General features: G+C 45.1%; 1 protein-coding gene across 7 annotated transcripts in view; it reads right to left on the bottom strand.

Moving 5' to 3' along the window:
• KIF21A (kinesin family member 21A) overlaps positions 1-20,142 on the bottom strand; it is a 239,758-nt gene that overhangs the window by 9,493 nt on the left and 210,123 nt on the right. For 4 of the 7 annotated variants that reach the window (XM_075345130.1, XM_075345134.1, XM_075345129.1 and 1 more), the window contains 2 exons: positions 13,026-13,064; positions 10,500-10,636 (listed from right to left, as the gene is read on the bottom strand). In XM_075345130.1, the coding sequence (XP_075201245.1) occupies positions 10,500-10,636; positions 13,026-13,064 (176 nt within the window). The remainder of the gene's footprint in view (positions 1-10,499; positions 10,637-13,025; positions 13,065-20,142) is intronic. The other 3 variants (XM_075345133.1, XM_075345135.1, XM_075345132.1) reach the window with 1 other exon arrangement.

Genomic DNA, 20,142 nt, shown 5'->3' on the forward strand with positions numbered 1-20,142 from the left:
ACCCCATCACTCTCCTTCTTAGTCAAATAGCCCTTACACAGCCTGGAGGTGTGTTTGGGGTCATTGTCCTGTAGAAAAATAAATGGTCCAACTAAACGCAAACCAGATGGAATAACATGCCGCTACAAGATAATGTGGTAGCCATGCTGGTTCAGTATGCCTTCAATTCTGAAAAAATCCCAAACAGTGTCACCAGCAAAGCACCCCCACACCATCACACCTCCTCCTCCATGCTTCAAGGTGGAAACCAGGCATGTAGAGTCCATCCGTTCACCTTTTCTGCATCGCACAAAAAGACACGGTGGTTGGATCCAAAGATCTCAAATTTGGACTCATCAGACCAAAGCACAGACTTCCACTGGTCTAATGTCCATTTCTTGTGTTCTGTAGCCCAAACAAGTCACTTCTGCTTGTTGCCTGTCCTTAGCAGTGGTTTCCTAGCAGCTATTTTACCATGATTGCCTGCTGCACAAAGTCTCCTCTTAATAGTTGTTCTAGAGATGAGTCTGCTGCTAGAACTCTGTATTGGCATTGACCTGGTCTCTAATCTGAGCTGCTGTTAACCTGTGATTTCTGAGGCTGATGACTCAGATAAACTTATCCTCCACAGCAGAGGTGATTCTTGATCTTCCTTTCCTGGGCGGTCCTCATGTCAGCCAGTTTCTTTGTAGCGTTTGATGGTTTTTGCCACTGCACTTGGGGACACTTTGAAAGTTTTCCCAATTTTTCGGACTGACTGACCATCATTTCTCAAAGTAATGATGGCCACTCGTTTTTCTTTACTTAGCTGCTTTTTTATTGCCATGATACAAATTCTAACAGTCTATTCAGTAGGACTATCAGCTGTGTATCCACCAGACTTCTACACAACACAACTGATGGTCCCAACCCCATTTATAAGGGAAGAAATACCACTTATTAAACCTAATAGGGCACACCTATGAAGTGAAAACCATTTCCGGTGACTACCTCTTGAAGCTCATCAAGAGAATGCCAAGCGTGTGCAAAGCTATAATCAAAGCAAAAGGGCGTAACTTTGATGAATCTAGAATATAAGACATATGTTCAGTTGTTTCACACTTTTTTGTTAAGTACTTCATTCCACATGTGTTAATTCATAGTTTTGATGCCTTCAATGTGAATCTACAATTTTCAGAGTCATGAAAATAAAGAAATCTCTTTGAATGAGAAGGTGTGTCCAAACGTTTGGTCTGTATTGTATATAATTGCAATTCGAAGCTGAAAGGTTGGGGAACATTCCCTCTGAAATTTCTAAAGCCATTGCTTTACTGATCACAATATTATAAGCAACACACAGCCTGTAATTTTTTTGTTGAATGACAGTTCCTGGGACCCTAGTTCCACCAACATAATGTAATCCCGAGCTGTAAGTGTACCTGAAATGAAGACGAGGGGTTCTGCTCCCGTATGATATGCCACCTCACATATTAATCCCAAGAATAGGACAGATGTGATGTTGCCTTGTAAAGGGCTCTTCATGGCATTACATATGTGGTCCCCAGATGGAAACTCGTGGCTGTAATGGAGGCTAAAATTGAGGTCTGTTTGTTCAGTAATTAGTTCCACTTTTGTACTGGACGCAATGATAGACATACATTGGTCTGGAGACATCGTGGGCATATCCATGAATAGGCCTACACCCAGGATAAAGGTGTTCCGCGGAATAATTTATGGTAGTCAGACATCTCTACTTTTCTTTCCAGGTCCACTAACAGCTTGACATTACATGGATTTAGTCATAGCAGTAGAGACATTGGCATTTCACCAAAGGGTCCACGGAGTATATATTGAAAGAAAACAACACCAAGCTCGTGCTACTGTGAGCAAGCTGCATGGCCAAAACTTTATATCATAACCTGCTGCACCTCTCCACTTGTCTTCCACTGAGCACTTCTGGGATGTTATTGGTCAGCAACTGCAAATAAAGCTGCCAGAAGTGGATGTTGAGCATATGTGTTCCCAAGTGCACTGATCATGACAGAACAATCCTAACACAACCATTAATAATTTTAGTAATAAAAGTCAAGTCAATTCCATGTATTTCTGTGTTTAGTGCTCATACTCCTGAAACCCAGATGTTTTGAAAGATTTGTATATATTTTTTCGTCATTTGCATATTATTAACATGTCAATCGATCCTGTGATTTCCATAATTATGATTTCCATAATTAGCTGGGTAAACATATTACAGTTGAGCTGAGGTTGTAGGCAGGTCAGAAATCGCTGGAGGGAACCATGCATGAACAGTTTCATCAATCATAGATGGGGAGCTCTGCTCTGAGTGTGGGAGCATGAAGCTATACAGCACGATGCCTAAACTGCGCATGATCTAGCTATGCCCATGAATGTGGGAGCATGCAGCAATACAGCACATGATGCCTAAACTGCAAATGATTGAGCTATGCTCATGAGCGTGGGAGCATGCAGCTACAGTGCCTTGCGATAGTATTCGGCCCCCTTGATTTCTTCAACCTTTTCCCACATTTCAGGCGTCAAACATAAAGATAACAATTTTAATGTTATGGTGAAGAATCAACAACAAGTGGGACACAATTGTGAAGTTGAACGAAATTTATTGCTTATTTTAAACTTTTGTAAAAAAAATAAACAACTGAAAATTGGGGCGTGCAATATTATTCATCCCCTTGACTTTCAGTGTAGCAAACTCACTCCAGAAGTTCATTGAGGATCTCTGAATGATCCAATGTTGTCCTAAATGACTGATGATGATAAATATAAGCCACCTGTGTGTAATCTAGTCTCCGTATAAATGCACCTGCTCTGTGATAGTCTCAGTGCTCTGTTTAAAGCACAGAGAGCATCATGAAGACCAAGGAACACAACAGGGAGGTCCGTGTTACTGTTGTGGAGAAGTTTAAAATCGGATTTGGTTACAAAAAGATTTCCAAAACTTTAAACATCCCAAGAAACACTGTGCAAGCGATCAGATTGAAATGGAAGGAATATCATACCACTGAATATCTACCAAGACCCGGCCGTCCCTCAAAAATTTCATCTCAAAAAGGAGAAGACTTATCAGAGATGCAGCCAAGAGGCCATTGATCACTCTGGATGAACTGCAGAGATCTACAGCTAAGGTGAGAGAGTCTGTCCATAGGACAACAATCAGTTGTACACTGCACAAATCTGGCCTTCATGGATGATCTGTGCATGATCGAGCTATGCTCATGAGTGTGTGATCATGCAGCTATACCGCACATGATGCCTAAACTGCACATGATCAATCTTTGCCCATGAGTGTGGGAGCATGTAGCTATACAGCACATGATGCCTAAACTGCGCATGATTGACCTATGCACATGGAACTACAAGAGGACCGTTCCATTGACCATGTAGAGTAAATATAGCCTGGGAACAAGGAGACATATTTAGGAGGCAATTATTCATACAATATGAGGATTTTTAAAATAGCTTATATTTGTAAACGTTTACAAAAGTCATGGACTTTAATATAGAACCAATTTATGATTTTTTGGAATAACCTTTTACCATATTAGTGAAAAAGAAACAGATTGGACAACCCCATTAAACCTGATTTTGGGCTTCTCTACCGCAGCATATTATTGATAACTTTTTAAAAATTAACAGCTTGACTAAATTAGTTAGAAGATGGATATGGGGCTGAATGTTTTGGGTTCTTTTGGAGCCCCTCTGCACAGTTGGGGATTCATTATACCTCATTTGTATTCACATGTGATGTCTAACAAAGGGAATCTGTCAACATGGAAATGCAATCCAAGCTGCAAACATCATGGAATAGAGCAAGGGGAGCGGAGTAGATTCATATATAGTTTTGTGAGTGAAGATTCACTAGAATGTTAAGTTGTCTGCCCCACCTGGGATTTTTTGTTCAGTGGGCGGTCCTATCCGTGACTGACAGCTTTGTGTAATTATACATACAGGGATATCTGTCAATCACTGATAGGACTGCCCGCTTGACCAGAAATCCCAGAAAGAGCAGAGGATTAAATCATTACAACACAAGTTATACTTATACTTATAATCCTTTCTCACAAAAGAAGGGAATTTTGTTTACTTACCGTAAATTCCTTTTCTTCTAGCTCCAATTGGGAGACCCAGACAATTGACAATTGGGTGTATAGCTACTGCCTCCGGAGGCCACACAAAGTATTACACTAAAAAGTGTAAGGCCCCTCCCCTTCTGGCTATACACCCCCCCCGTGGGATCACGGGCTCCTCAGTTTTAGTGCAAAAGCAAGAAGGAGGAAAGCCAATAACTGTTTTAAAGACAAATTCAATCCGAGGAACAACATCGGAGAACTGAACTCTTCAACATGAACAACATGTGCACCCGAAAAAACAAAATCCCTAAGAAAACAGGGCGGGTGCTGGGTCTCCCAATTGGAGCTAGAAGAAAAGGAATTTACGGTAAGTAAACAAAATTCCCTTCTTCTTTGTCGCTCCTAATTGGGAGACCCAGACAATTGGGACGTCCAAAAGCAGTCCCTGGGTGGGTAAAAGAATACCTCGTGATAGGGCCGTCAAACAGCCCTTTCCTACAGGTGGGCCACCGCCGCCTGAAGGACTTGTCTACCTAGGCTGGCATCCGCCGAAGCGTAGGTATGCACCTGATAATGCTTGGTAAAAGTGTGCAGACTCGACCAGGTAGCCGCCTGGCACACCTGCTGAGCCGTAGCCTGGTGCCGTAATGCCCAGGACGCACCCACGGCTCTGGTAGAATGGGCCTTCAGTCCTGATGGAATCGGAAGCCCAGCAGAACGGTAGGTGTGAAGAATTGGTTCCTTGATCCACCGCGCCAGGGTGGATTTGGAAGCTTGCGACCCCTTACGCTGACCAGCGACAAGGATAAAGAGTGCATCCGAGCGGCGCAGGGGCGCCGTGCGGGAAATGTAGATCCTGAGTGCTCTCACCAGATCCAATAAATGCAAACCTTTTTCAAATTGGTGAACTGGATGCGGACACAAAGATGGTAAAGTGATATCCTGGTTGAGATGAAAGGAGGATACCACCTTAGGAAGAAATTCTGGAATTGGACGCAGAACTACCTTGTCCTGGTGAAATACTAGGAAGGGAGATCTGCATGATAACGCCGCCAGCTCGGACACTCTCCGAAGAGACGTGACCGCCACTAGAAAGGCCACTTTCTGTGAAAGACGAGAAAGGGAAACATCCTTCAAAGGCTCGAAAGGCGGCTTCTGGAGAGCAATTAGGACCTTGTTTAGATCCCAGGGCTCCAACGGCCGCTTGTAAGGGGGGACGATATGACAAACCCCTTGCAGGAACGTGCGTACCTGAGGAAGTCGCGCTAGGCGCTTCTGAAAAAATACGGATAGCGCGGAGACTTGACCTTTAAGGGAGCCGAGCGACAAACCTTTTTCCAACCCAGACTGCAGGAAGGAAAGAAAAATAGGCAATGCAAATGGCCAGGGAGAAACTCCCTGAGCAGAGCACCAAGATAAGAATATCTTCCACGTCCTGTGGTAGATCTTGGCGGAGGATGGTTTCCTAGCCTGTCTCATGGTGGCAACCACTTCATGAGATAAACCTGAAGCCGCTAGGATCCAGGACTCAATGGCCACACAGTCAGGTTCAGGGCCGCAGAATTCAGATGGAAAAACGGCCCTTGAGACAGCAAGTCTGGACGGTCTGGCAGAGCCCACGGTTGGCCTACCGTGAGGTGCCACAGATCCGGGTACCACGACCTCCTTGGCCAGTCTGGAGCGACGAGGATGGCGCGGCGGCAGTCGGCCCTGATCTTGCGCAGCACCCTGGGCAACAACGCCAGAGGTGGGAACACATAAGGTAGCCTGAACTGCGACCAATCCTGAACTAGGGCGTCTGCCGCCAGAGCTCGGTAATCGTGGGATCGCGCCATGAAAACCGGGACCTTGTTGTTGTGCCGTGACGCCATCAGGTCGACGTCCGGCATCCCCCAGCGGCGACAGATCTCCTGAAACATGTCCGGGTGAAGGGACCATTCCCCTGCGTCCATGCCCTGGTGACTGAGAAAGTCTGCTTCCCAGTTTTCCACGCCTGGTATGTGAACTGCGGATATGGTGGATGCCGTGTCTTCCACCCACGTCAGAATCCGCCGGACTTCCTGGAAGGCCTGCCGACTGCGTGTTCCCCCTTGGTGGTTGATGTATGCCACCGCTGTGGAGTTGTCCGACTGAATTCGGATCTGCTTGCCTGCTAGCCACTGCTGGAAGGCTTGTAGGGCAAGATAGACTGCTCTGATTTCCAGAACATTGATTTGAAGGGTGGACTCTTTCAGAGTCCACGTACCGTGAGCCCTGTGGTGGAGAAACACTGCTCCCCACCCTGACAGGCTCGCGTCTGTCGTGACCACCGCCCAGGATGGGGGTAGGAACGACTTTCCTTTCGACAATGAGGTGGGAAGAAGCCACCACCGGAGAGAGTCCTTGGCTGTCTGAGAGAGGGAGACATCCCTGTCGAGGGATGTCGACTTCCCGTCCCGTTGGCGGAGAATGTCCCATTGAAGTGGACGCAGATGAAACTGCGCGAAAGGAACTGCTTCCATTGCCGCTACCATCTTCCCTAGGAAGTGCATGAGGCGCCTCAAGGGGTGTGACTGGCTCTGAAGGAGAGATTGCACCCCTGTCTGTAGTGAACACTGTTTGTCCAGTGGAAGTTTCACTATCGCTGAGAGAGTATGAAACTCCATGCCAAGATATGTTAGTGATTGGGTCGGGGTTAGATTTGACTTTGAAAAGTTGATAATCCATCCGAAACCCTGGAGAGTCTTCAGTGCCACGTTCAGGCTGTGCTGGCATGCCTCTTGAGAGGGTGCCTTGATAAGTAGATCGTCCAAATACGGAATCACAGAGTGACCTTGCGAGTGCAGGACTGCCACTACTGCTGCCATAACCTTGGTAAAGACCCGAGGGGCTGTCGCCAGCCCGAAAGGTAGAGCTACGAACTGCAGGTGTTCGCTTCCTACAACGAAGCGTAGAAAACGCTGATGCTCTGGCGCAATCGGCACGTGGAGATAAGCATCCTTGATGTCTATTGATGCTAGGAAATCTCCTTGAGACATTGAGGCGATGACGGAGCGGAGGGATTCCATCCGGAACCGCCTGGTTTTCACGTGTTTGTTGAGCAGCTTTAGATCCAGGACGGGACGGAACGACCCGTCCTTCTTTGGCACCACAAACAAATTGGAGTAAAAACCGCGACCATCGTTCCTGAAGAGGAACGGGAGTCACCACTCCTTCCGCCTTTAGGGCGGACACCGCTTGCAGAAGAGCATCTGCTCGGTCGGGAGGTGGAGAAGTTCTGAAGAAGCGAGTTGGAGGACGAGAGCTGAACTCTATCCTGTACCCGTGAGACAGAATGTCTCTCACCCAACGGTCTTTGACCTGTGACAGCCAAATGTCGCCAAAGCGGGAGAGCCTGCCACCGACCGAGGATGCGGAGAGAGGAGGCTGAAAGTCATGAGGAAGCCGTCTTGGTAACGGTTCTTCCGGCTGTCTTTTTTGGTCGTGATTGAGTCCGCCAAGAATCTGAGCCCCTCTGATCCTTTTGAGTCCTTTTGGACGAGGAGAATTGGGACCTGCCTGAGCCTCGAAAGGACCGAAAACCAGACTGTCCCCTCCTCTGTTGGGGTTTGATTTGTCTGGGTTGAGGTAAGGATGAATCCTTACCCTTGGAGTGTTTAATGATTTCATCCAAACGCTCACCAAACAGTCGGTCACGAGAAAAAGGCAAACTGGTTAAGCACTTCTTGGAAGCAGAATCTGCCTTCCATTCTCTCAACCACAAGGCTCTACGTAAAACCACGGAGTTGGCAGACGCCACTGCCGTACGGCTCGTAGAGTCTAGGACAGCATTAATCGCGTAAGACGCGAATGCAGACATTTGAGAGGTCAAGGGCGCCACCTGCGGAGCAGATGTACGTGTGACCGTGTCGACCTGTGTAAGCCCAGCTGAAATAGCTTGGAGTGCCCATACGGCTGCGAATGCTGGCGCCAACGACGCTCCAATAGCTTCATAGATGGATTTCAACCAGAGCTCCATCTGTCTGTCAGTGGCATCTTTAAGTGCCGCCCCATCTTCCACTGCAACTAAGGATCTAGCTGCAAGCCTGGAGATTGGAGGGTCCACCTTGGGACACTGGGTCCAGCCCTTGACCACGTCAGGGGGAAAAGGATATCGTGTATCTTTAAGCCGTTTGGAGAAACGCTTATCTGGATAAGTGTGGTGTTTCTGGATAGCGTCTCTAAAGTCAGAGTGGTCCAGAAAAGTGCTCAATTTACGCTTGGGATACCTGAAATGGAATTTCTCCTGCTGTGAGGCTGACTCCTCCGCAGGGGGAGCTGGTGGAGAAATATCTAACATTCTATTGATGGACGCTATAAGATCATTCACTATGGCGTCACCATCAGGTGTATCCAGATTGAGAACGGTCCCAGGATCAGAATCCTGATCAGCCACATCCGCCTCATCACACAGAGAGTCGTCCAGCTGGGACCCTGACCAGTGTGATGAAGTTGAGGGCCGCTCATAGCGAGCCCGCTTAGGCCGTCTGGGACTGTCGTCCGAGTCAGAGTCGTCACCCTGGGGTGCATGCGACACCTCCTGAGCTCGGGAGTGATCCAGCTGAGTGGGACCAGGGAGCAATGATTCAACAGTGCCCATGGTCTGAGTTACTGGTCTAGACTGCAATGTTTCAAGAATTTTAGACATAGTCATAGACAATCTGTCAGCATAAACTGCAAACTCCGTCCCTGTCACCTGGACAGCATTCACAGGTGGTTCTCCCTGGGTCACCTCTAGCAGCGGCCCCGGCTGAGCAAGTGCCACAGGGGCCGAGCACTGCACACAATGGGGGTCAGTGGAACCTGCCGGTAGAGCAGCCCCACATGCGGTACAAGCAGCATATAAAGTCTGTGCCTTGGCACGTTTGCTTTTTGCGGACGACATGCTGTTGTCTGCCTTGAGTAACCTAGGAGGGTATATAGCAGAGAGTCACCAGCGACCGTACAGTGTAATGTATAGCATGCAAGCACAAAAATACAAAGTACACTTCGGCACAAGTGGGGGTGAGCCCTTGAGGGCTGCTTACTGCCCGCTGAAAAGCGGGTGTGAGGTCGCAGAATCCCGTGTCTGGGTCTCCCAGTCTCCCCTCTCCAGCTCAGCGTGCAGACAGGAATGGCTGCCGGCGTCCTGTGAGGAGGGGCGGACCGTGGGCGTGCCACAAACAAAGTGCGGGAAACTGGCGTCCCACTGTGCCCAGTGTGAGGGCTGGAGTATGTAAAGCAGACTCCAGCCCTCAGCGCTGATGGTCTGTACAGCGTCCCGCCCTCCCCCTGACTGGCAGGTCTGGGGGCGGGAACGAAACGAACTAGGCCGCAAAAGCCGGGGACTGTAGTAATAAGCGCGGCCGTCATACATGCACGGCTAGCGCGGAAGTCCCCGGCGCACCACAAGTCCCAGCCGCGTCGCAGTGAAAACTGACCCCAGCGGCCGGCGCGGCCGTTCGTACTAAGTCTACTCACTCAGCAGCGCTGTAGTGAGGAATGGCACAAGCGCAGCAGCGCTGATGTCCCCGGCGCACTAACACGCCCAGCATGCTGCGGTGTGCGCGCGGTATGCCCGGGGACACAGAGTACCTTAACGAAGCAGGGCCCTGTCCCTGACGATACTCAGCTCCATATCCAGCCGATTCTCCGGGGGCTGTGGAAGGAGCACGGTCTCAGTGCCTGGAGACCGGTAAAGTCCCACTTCACCCAGAGCCCTAATGGGGATGGGGAAGGAATCAGCATGTGGGCTCCAGCCTCCGTACCCGCAATGGGTACCTCAACCTTAACAAACACCGCCGACAGAAAGTGGGGTGAGAAGGGAGCATGCTGGGGGCCCTAGTATGGGCCCTCTTTTCTTCCATCCGACATAGTCAGTAGCTGCTGCTGACTAAACAGTGGAGCTATGCGTGGATGTCTGACCTCCTTCGCACAAAGCATAAAACTGAGGAGCCCGTGATCCCACGGGGGGGTGTATAGCCAGAAGGGGAGGGGCCTTACACTTTTTAGTGTAATACTTTGTGTGGCCTCCGGAGGCAGTAGCTATACACCCAATTGTCAATTGTCTGGGTCTCCCAATTAGGAGCGACAAAGAAACTATATATCATCAATATATCATTGTACTCAGCTCCCCCCTGCTCTATAACGTAATGCCTGCAGATTAGTCTATTTTTATGCTGAAAGATTCCCTTTAAATCTGAGAATAATCCTACATAAGAAAAGACTCTTAACTAGAAACTTTTTCACCCATTTTAAAAGACCATCCACACAGTCATTACATTATACACTCCAACACCCATTTCAAAGTTGACAACCATACTAAATATGTAAACTAAAGCTAAAATATCTAAAACCAATGACATTTCACTTGAACTAGAAATACACTGAATATTAGCTGTCAGCTTGTATTTATACAGAAGAAATAATGCGGCTGACCTTTAGAGCCAGTGAACAGAAGATCATCAGTAGCATCTACACAAAGCACAGCCTTGTTGTGCCCTTCAGCTATATGGATACACTGTATAAGGGATGATTTGCTGCTCTTGCACGAAGGAAATGGGTTAATTACGCCCCTGGAGAGAAGAAGACATTTGTGTTAATGCTGCTCATTAAAAGTAATCTGACAATTTCTGCTACTCAATATACAACACATGCAGTAATTGCGATTATTAAAGATCAACAGGTTTGTGCGTGCACAAAAGTAACGTTATAATTATTAATACACATGAGGTTTGGGGGATTCTTGATCATGCTGTCAGCCAGAATAAATGCTTGGTGTGAATAAAGCAAAGAAGCAAAAGTTAAAAAAAAATAAATAATGCAACCTACAGTGCATAAAATAGCATTAAGGATACATGCATATACAATTTGTTTCAGTCTCAAAACTGTGCCCACTATTTCCTCCATTAACTCACCCTCCCTTTAAGAATGTAATGTCAAATGGAATAAGAATCCATTGAAGAATACTGGCAGCAGCCCATCCGGAAAGAAGATATGGCTAACTCGGAAAACAGGAGTGGTCAATCTGAGGGCAAAGCTTGAAGGGAACCTGTCAGGTCCTGCAAAACACCAACATTTACATGTCCAAATTGCCTTCCTAACCATACCTGTATAACATCGTTCTCTAAAATAAAACATTAAAAAAAAAAGCATTAATTACCCTGGTTTTTCTTAATCAAATTCAAGGGAACCAATCACCAGGATTTTCGTACATACTGGCAGTGATGGCCACACTTGGAAATCCTGTTATCATGGCCACAGGAAAAAGGGCTGACAAGTCAGGGGAACTAACACCCTTGCAACTAGTCAGAGGCTTAAAAGGGAACCAATCACCAGGATTTTCGTATATAAGCTGAAGCCAGTGCTATACTGGCACTATCAGGCTGATTCTATACATACCTGTAGTGGTCAGCTCGGATATATAGGTTTTGAAATCCAAGAAAGTAAAGTTTATAAAATTAGCGGCTTGTTGAGTGACAGCAGCAAGGGAACAGAATATACGCATAGTTATCACCTCCCTCTGTTAGAATTAGCATAAGTATACAAATGATTCACTTTGTCTCTTGCAGGACCTGTGTGAGGTCATACCCATGTGACCTGGTATCCAGCTTTGTTGACTGAGGCCCCGCCCCTTCTGCTCACATGGGTATGACCTCACACAGGTCCTGCAAGAGACAAAGTGAATTGTTTGTATAATGTATAATATATATATAATGTATAATTCTAACAGGGGGAGGGGATAACTATGAATATATTATCTGCTCTTTTCCTGCTGTCACTCAGCAAGCAGCTAATTTTATAAACTTTACTTTTTGGATTTCAAAACCTAAACATCCAAGCTAACCATTACAGGTATGTAGAGAATCAGCCTTATAGTGCCAGTACAGCACTGGCTTTAGGTTATATACGAAAATAATGGTGATTGGTTCCCTTTAAGACTCTGAAAAGTTGCAAGGGTGTTAGTTCCCCTGACTTGTCAGCCCTTTTTCCTGTGGCTATGATAACAGGATTTCCAAAAGTCAGTGCACCTCAGAAGCAGAGTGGATGCATCCTGGTTTCAGAAGTCTTCTGCACTTCTGGTCATGCACAGTACACCTCTATAGCCGGGTGGATGTATCCTGGCTTCAGAGGGGGGGGAATGCTCATGATGTGAAAGTCTTCTGCACTTTCGACCATGCGCAGCGCATCTCTGAAGCTGGGAAGCGTCCACTCGGTTATAGGGGTGCACTATGCGTGACCGGAAGCACAGAAGACTTCTGAAGCCGGGATGCATCCACCCTTCTTCTGAGGGGAACTGACATGGCTGGAATGAGCCACTCGCATGCGTGAAATTTTCAGGAGCTGGCGGTGATGTCAGGTCAAGAGAATCATGTTATTATGGATAATATGGAGAAAGGGTCGGCTAGTAAGGGGAACTAGTCACAGGCTTAATTTGAATAAGAAAAATGGAGGTAATAAATGCTTTTTTAAAGTTTTATTTTAGAGAATGATGTTATACAGGGCTGATTAGGAATGGAATTTAGACATACAAATGTAAAGGCTACTGAGTTGGAGGGCAAAAGGGATCTGACAGGTTCCCTTTAACATGTACCATCGCATCAAAACATGTGCCAAACGTATGGCATAAATGATGGCACACATTATTGGTGCAACTGTGCAGTTTACACCACCTACAGATTGGACAGGATTAAAAAATATACCCCACTGTGCTTTCATGAAATAGCGGTTTGCTAGTGCTATTGTACATGTCATTCACATACACCTAAAATAAAATGTCAAAGTCAGCAAGCAAAATTATAACCGTCTGAAATTAATAACTTAAATTATATCTATTACGATAAGACACCAGATGCAGGGAACAAGATACGGTAGTAAGTGCAGAATAAGAACAAAAAATAAATCATGCAGAAAATAAAAGTAGCGTTACTTGCAACAAGGAAAAGTGTACAAGGAAATGTGTACCTGTGTACCTCGGACAGAGAGGAATCACTTTCATCAGACCTACAAAGATCAGTAGTAGAGAGTGCAAGGGGAAAGAATACAGATATCAGAAGGGTAAAGTCTGCTCCAGTGATAGGCGACACACACAGCCCGACCACACCAAAAACACAGATGGGCATTAGTGCCAAGGGGCACCTATAGTTCCTGATACGTAGCAACATGTTTTCTACCATCGGCCAAAAAGACTGCAAAACTACACATATCAACTGTTAACATAGAAGCTAATAAATAGAAAATAATGTGGTGGACTGAACATTTCTCCCACTTTACACACCGCAGTCTTGTGTATGCCTCTGAACAAAAATGTAAAAAATAGAAAAGCAGATTTGCAATATTGAAACTTCCTTGGTATTAGTGTGAAGGCATGTTATACCAGAAAATCTGTGACGTTAAAATGTTAATTAATGTTAGGACAAATCACTTTTATTTATATATATTTTTTTTTTTTTTTAAAGATAAAGTTATGATATGACCTCAATTAATAGGAAGAGAAGGCAGTAATGTGGGATAATGATATATTCTCTTATGATCTATTGGTTACCAGTTTTAGTTACATTCTTGACATCACTACAGCTTTGTGCGGTGACAAGACGGTAAGTGCACACTGATTTATTTTGGAGTCTCCACTCCACTCCAAAAACGCCTGAAAAAAAAAAAATCACAAAAGAAAATACTTGAAAGTCTCTTCCTATTCATTTCTATTGTAAAACCTGTTCATGTTCAACATTTAGAGCTTTTTTTTATTCCACTTCAGGTTTTTCAAAATACTTAGTAGGAGAAAAGCAAGTGTATGTCACCTGTTTTTAAGGGTCTGCTGATGGATAAGCCTCCAAAATAAGCACCGTCCAAAAGGCTGCAAAATACGATTCAAAAAAAGCCTATGCAAAACCCTTGAAAAAACTGCTCAAAATTGCTTTTGATCCTCAAAAAACTCCAAAAATAAAGCATTTCCTGAAGGTGTTTTCACTAAAAATCTTTTTTTTTTTACTGCTGCACCAAAACTGTGTGCACATAGCGTCCGTTTAAGAACTCATGCAGACGACAGGATTTTTGGGCCATCAAAATAATAATAAAAAAAAAAAAAAAAAAAAAAATCGGACGGCACTCGGGCTAATGTTATCCAATAAGACAGTACACATGTGCAATTTTGTTCTCGAACCAAGGGGGAAAAAAAAATAAATAAATTGCAGCATGCATGATTTGCCTTTGGGAAACGGTGTCTGTGAAAGAAAATCGGACTGCACTAAGATGGCATTAGCATAATTGGACCGTTTTTCTCGGCTGGAGAAAATACAGTCGTCTGCACGAGCCCTAAAGGCAAGGTTAGACAAGGTGGCACTGAGGTTCGCACAATTAAAAGAAGTCATCCACTACTTTTCCACTGATGGCCTATCCTTAGGAAAAGATCATCAATGTCTGATCTCCCGGGGCACTCCCGCCGATCAGCTGTTCTCGGTGCTGGCGGTAGGAGTCCAGAAACGCTCAGTGACAATCTGTCCCGCCTTTTGACAGTGGCTGCTCATCCGCCTCATATTGATTTGAATGGGAGGCGGATGTGCAGTATCCGGCAACGGCTGCTATCAGAAGACAGAGCAGCTCCGAAGCTGAGAGTTTACAGGTACCTGCTTTTGCCCAAGCACCGAGGACAGCTGACCACGAGAGGGTGTCCCAGCCGATTAGACATTGATGACCTATCCTGAGGATAGGCCAGCAATGTAAAGGTAGTGGACAACCTCTAACAGCTTTCTGACAATATCACGTCTCCATTTAACAATCAACTTAGAAACTGTGGCAGCCAGCACATCTGGGACGTCCAGTCAGGCCCAGTCTAAATAACATCTTCTAATAGAAGATATTGAATAGTTTTTACATCTTCTATTTTCTCAAAATACATTTTTTATTTAAATTTTCTTCTGGTAAGCTTCTTATAAGGAAAGAGATCGGTATATTCATGATTTGAGTGTTATTTTATTAATAGCCTAATGAGACTGTACAAAATAAGTAATCATATTGCTAATTCCTACTGAAATTGCTACATCATGGCATACAGTTCTTGATCTTATTATTTACTATTTTAGTCTATAGGAGACATAAGGTAGTGGATGGGATAATAAACTGTCTAATGTGTGCAGCTGCCTGCAGCTGATAAGCTGCTCAGTAAATGGAGTGGATGTATAAATGCCCACCAGAGCGTGATCTCCGAGATACACGGAGAAGCAGAATGATAAACCGTATCACATACTCCAGTGTATCACCAATATCAGCCAATCCAGGGGTCTTTTCCTATTTCTATGTTTAGGAGACTTAAATCACATGTATTGTTCAATGCAGCTCCATCATTAAAGTTTAAAGGCTTTTGCACACATTTTTTATTTATAGGTCATTTGCTTCCCAAATGCAAAGTTATGAATGGTTGTCATATTAACGTACATTTTAATCAATAGATATTAGAATACTAGTAAGTTCCTTAATTGGTGGTGTTTAAAAAAACCTTATAAATGTACCACTGCTATTTATTACTGTGTTATATACTATGCACAAGTAAACTCATCCAAAATCAAGTCAGTCACTGATTTGCTTTATGATGAGCACAGGACTGACACAGCAAAAACACTGGCTCCTGTGATAAAACAAACAGACACGGAAACGTGTTCCCTCACACTGAAATACAGCTGAGATTCCTTGGCAAGATGTTTGTAAACTGACTTATATTTTCCCCCTTGACTAGGAGCTGCAACAGCTCTACTTGGCTGAGCAAAGCAAATAACACAGTACATGGTAGGGGCAGATGTAGGAGGAACACTTCTTTTAATCACAACAAATTGTGGATCATACGAAGATTTCAAGATCTATAGGTTAAAATGAACTTTGTTAGTAGGACAAACCCTTTAAGTGACTTTCCAGATAGTCTTAAAAGAGGTTATCCAGTACTCTTATAATGATGGCCTATCCTTAGGATAGGTCATCAAGACCTATTGATTTGAATGGCAGACGGATGTGCAGTACCTGGCCGCGGCTGCTAACAGTTGACGGGGCAGATTTAGAATTGAGAATTTCCATCTGCCTGCTGCCGCCACAGGGACCTACATCAGCAGATTGGCAGGGGTGCGTGGCGTCGGACCCTGGCCGAACAGTCATTGATGACCTATCCTAAGGATAGGCTATCAATGTTAACCTACCTCTCTTAAGTCCTTTAGCTAACCGAATGATGTGTAAAATAAATCCAAATCCATCCATCCAACAAGCCTACAACCTGCCGTAACCCTCAGTCTGATATAGCGCCGAACAACCAGCTCTACCCTAACCTACTGTATCCTCACCTATTCCTTGTAGACTGTGAACCCTCGCGGGCAGGGACCTCTCTCCTCCTGTACCAGTCTGTGCCTTGTATGGTTTATGATTATTGTACTTGTTCCTATAATGTATACCCCTTTCACATGTAAAGCGCCATGGAATAAATAGCGCTATAATAATAATAAATAATCATAATCCTGTTCCTGGTTCAGACAGCTCTCTGCTCCCCCTCTCCCTTCTCTCAGTGTTAGAGCGTACAGGAGGGATGGGAGATGTACATAGATATGCAGTAAGCGAGGTGAGAAAGAATCTAAGGTCTTATGAAAAGTAGAGAAAACAGGCTATAGATAAGGAGGAAAGCACACAGAGTGGAAACAAGTGTAGACTTGGATCACTGCTGATGCATAATGGACACACAAAGCTCACATCCAGAATGTATTACAGGGAGAAACACTGCTACAAGAAAAAAAAACATGAAACTTGAATCAAGTTGCAAACTGCATATCAACTTTACCTCAAACACTAAAGTGTATCAGGGGGTCTAGGGAATGAAAAATTGTAAACTGAAACTTAGTGCAGCAGTATTAGTTTAAAGTAACCACTACACATGTTACTAGATTTTTTTTTTTACATATCAAAGTTGTCCATAGCCTTTAAAAATAAACAATGAAGAAACACGGAAGTGGACACCAGGATAGAAACCAGGAGGACTGCTTTAATGGTCAATAGGGTCCATCAAGCGCTGTTAGTTTCCACCATGTCACGGATCGGACTCTGCCTTTAATTTTATGACCGAGCAGAACAAAGGACTTTATAAAACGTACATGTGAACAAAGCCCAATATTTTGAGCAGCGAAGGAAAACCTTAATTAAGAGGATAATAAAGCACTGAAACTCCCTGTGCAATAATTATAAATTTCTTCTTCAAAAATGTTTATTATATATATTTTAACCAACCTTTACAACATAACTCCAGTTAATAGAAAAAAACTCCTCTTCATAAATTTGGCAGTCTAATTGTAAATCAAATGCATAACTGTCATTTAAAAAAGTATTAGTGATTTTATTACTTGAAGTAAAGGTCTAGTTTTCCTTTAACATTTCAAGCAAACTCTTCTGTTCTCTCCCAAGGCAGTTTTTCTTTTTAATTAATACTAGTAACAAGCAGTCTGACGCTTGGACGCGCTTGACTCGTTTACCAAGTACAGTGGAACGAACCTTGGTTAACGAGAACAATCCGTTCTGGAAGTGTGTTTGTTGTTAACCAAGTTACTCATCTAACAAAGCAAGATTTCCCATAGAACATCATTGCAATGCAGACAATTTTTTCCACAACTTGTTAAATGTGTCATCCTGGTCCCCTATTGTGCCATTCCACACACGTACAAACTCGCACAAACACGCACAAACACAAACATATTATGCTCACCTTACCTTCCGTTCCATCGCGGCCTCCTGGATCTTACAGTTCGCCGGTACGAGATGTGTATCGGGTAAATATTGCGATGAGGGAGGTACTTCCGCTGCCAGAGTGCTGACGTCAAAAGCAGGAGTCACTTGCCTCTGATTGGTCAGCGCGCTGCCTTTGAGTAGCGGCTGACAGCGGAAGTTCCTCCATCTTCACGATGGTTACCGATACACATCCTGTAGTAGCGAACTACAAGAACTATGAGGCCGGCGATGGAACGGAAGGTAAGGTGAGCATAATATGTGTTTGTGCGTGTTTGTGTGTGTTTGTGCGGACTGCAAGAGCGGGTTAGAGCGCGGTGGATGTACGGAACCAGAAGAGTGTGCGGTGAATATTTTGCTCGTACAGCAAAGCTTGCTCGTAAACGGAGTTACAAATTAACAGCAAGCTTTGCTCGTTAAGCAAAATACTCGCTAACTGGGTTACTCGTTAACCGAGGTTCAACTGTATAATGGAAATCAAAGGGGAACTCAAGCATTTTGTCAGAAAATCTTCTGTAAAAATGCTAGAGTTCCCCATTGGCTTCCATTATACTCGGTAAACGTGTCGAGCCCGTCCGAGAACCTGAGCATGGTAGTGCTCACTGATCACCAATTAAAACATTTTAGCGACCCAATTTAAGCAATCAACAATGGCGTTAGAGGTTACAATGCAACAGCATTCAATGGTAAACACAACAAATAGGGAGGGTGAAGCAACACATCCAGTGAAATGAACCATTTATTAACCCATGTAGTGTTTCAGCTCTATTTAGTTTCTTTTTGTTTGGATCAAGTCCATAGAGGAGTGCACCCCCTCTTTGAAACTGCCAGTGCTGCTTCTTTTCCTTTAGTTACTCTTTAAATGGTTTGTCCTCTACTAGGACAACCCCTTCTCATTAACCATGTTTGCCCCATCAAAATAATAAAGCTTATACTCACCTCCCATGCCGCAGCCATTCCAGCGGTGTCGGCACTTGCATTCCCGGGGCTCACGTGAGAGGATGTTACGTCACATGAACCCTGGGCCCAATCACTGCATGATTCTCTCTCCCTGCCGTCAGACAAATAAGTAATCAAAAGGCAGTGAGAGCAGTGGCTGGCCGCTCCCCTCCTCTTAAAGGGAACCTGTCATCAGAAATTTAGCTATAAAGCTAAAAGTTCCCCCCTCTGCAGCTCCTGGGCTGCATTCTAGGAAGCTTCCTATAGATTTTGTGTCACCTTTTATCCCAAAATAAACACTTTATAAACTGGTACCTTTTCGTATGTAAATTTCTTAATTTTCCATGTGGGCGGGCTGCCTGATGTACGTTGCTGTTCCTCCATCATATTGACGCCGCCCCCGAACGCTGAATTTGAAAGTTCAGGACACCGCCCCTGGGTGCCCGTGGTCCAGCGCATGCGCTGTTCCACTGTAGCGGTGCCGTGCACTGTGTGCACGTGCGACCGCTGTGACGCTTTGCGCGGGCACGAGGTTATGGGCGGCGCTGTTAGTGTCATCAGTAAGTGCCGCCCATAACCTCGTGACCTCGTGCTGAGCATGATGGGAAGGAGGGGACGTCCGGGCATCATTCCTCCAGCGCTTGCGCATAACGCTGGAGGAATAGGGGAAAGTGCGGTCACGAGGTTATGGGCGGCACTTACTGATGACACTAACAGCGCCGCCCATAACCTCGTGCCCGCGCAAAGCGTCACAGCGGTCGCACGTGCACACAGTGCACGGCACCGCTACAGTGGAACAGCGCATGCGCTGGACCACAGGCACCCAGGGGCGGTGTCCTGAACTTTCAAATTCAGCGTTCGGGGGCGGCGTCAATATGATGGAGGAACAGCAACGTACATCAGACAGCCCGCCCACATGGAAAATTAAGAAATATACATACGAAAAGGTACCAGTTTATAAAGTGTTTATTTTGGGATAAAAGGTGACACAAAATCTATAGGAAGCTTCCTAGAATGCAGCCCTGGAGCTGCAGAGGGGGGAACTTTTAGCTTTATAGCTAAATTTCTGATGACAGGTTCCCTTTAATTACTTATATGTCACAAGGCGAGAACAGAGAAGCAGCCGGTGATTGGGAGCAGGGCTTGCGTGACGTAACAATCCTGGGAACGCAAGTGCCGACATACCTGGAACGTAGACTGCACGCGAGGTGAGTGTATTTATTTTAACAGTGGTAAACATGGCGAATGAGAAGGGATTGTACAAGTGGACAACTCCTTTAATGGTAAATACACTATATGGACAAAATTATTGGGACACCTATGGAAACGTCTATGATATTCCATTCTAAACCCATAGAAGTTCGAGTCTACTGAGAGAAGAGAAAATGCAATGGCA

Source organism: Anomaloglossus baeobatrachus, chromosome 4 (assembly GCF_048569485.1).
Source record: "Anomaloglossus baeobatrachus isolate aAnoBae1 chromosome 4, aAnoBae1.hap1, whole genome shotgun sequence".
Classification (NCBI taxonomy): domain Eukaryota; kingdom Metazoa; phylum Chordata; class Amphibia; order Anura; family Aromobatidae; genus Anomaloglossus; species Anomaloglossus baeobatrachus.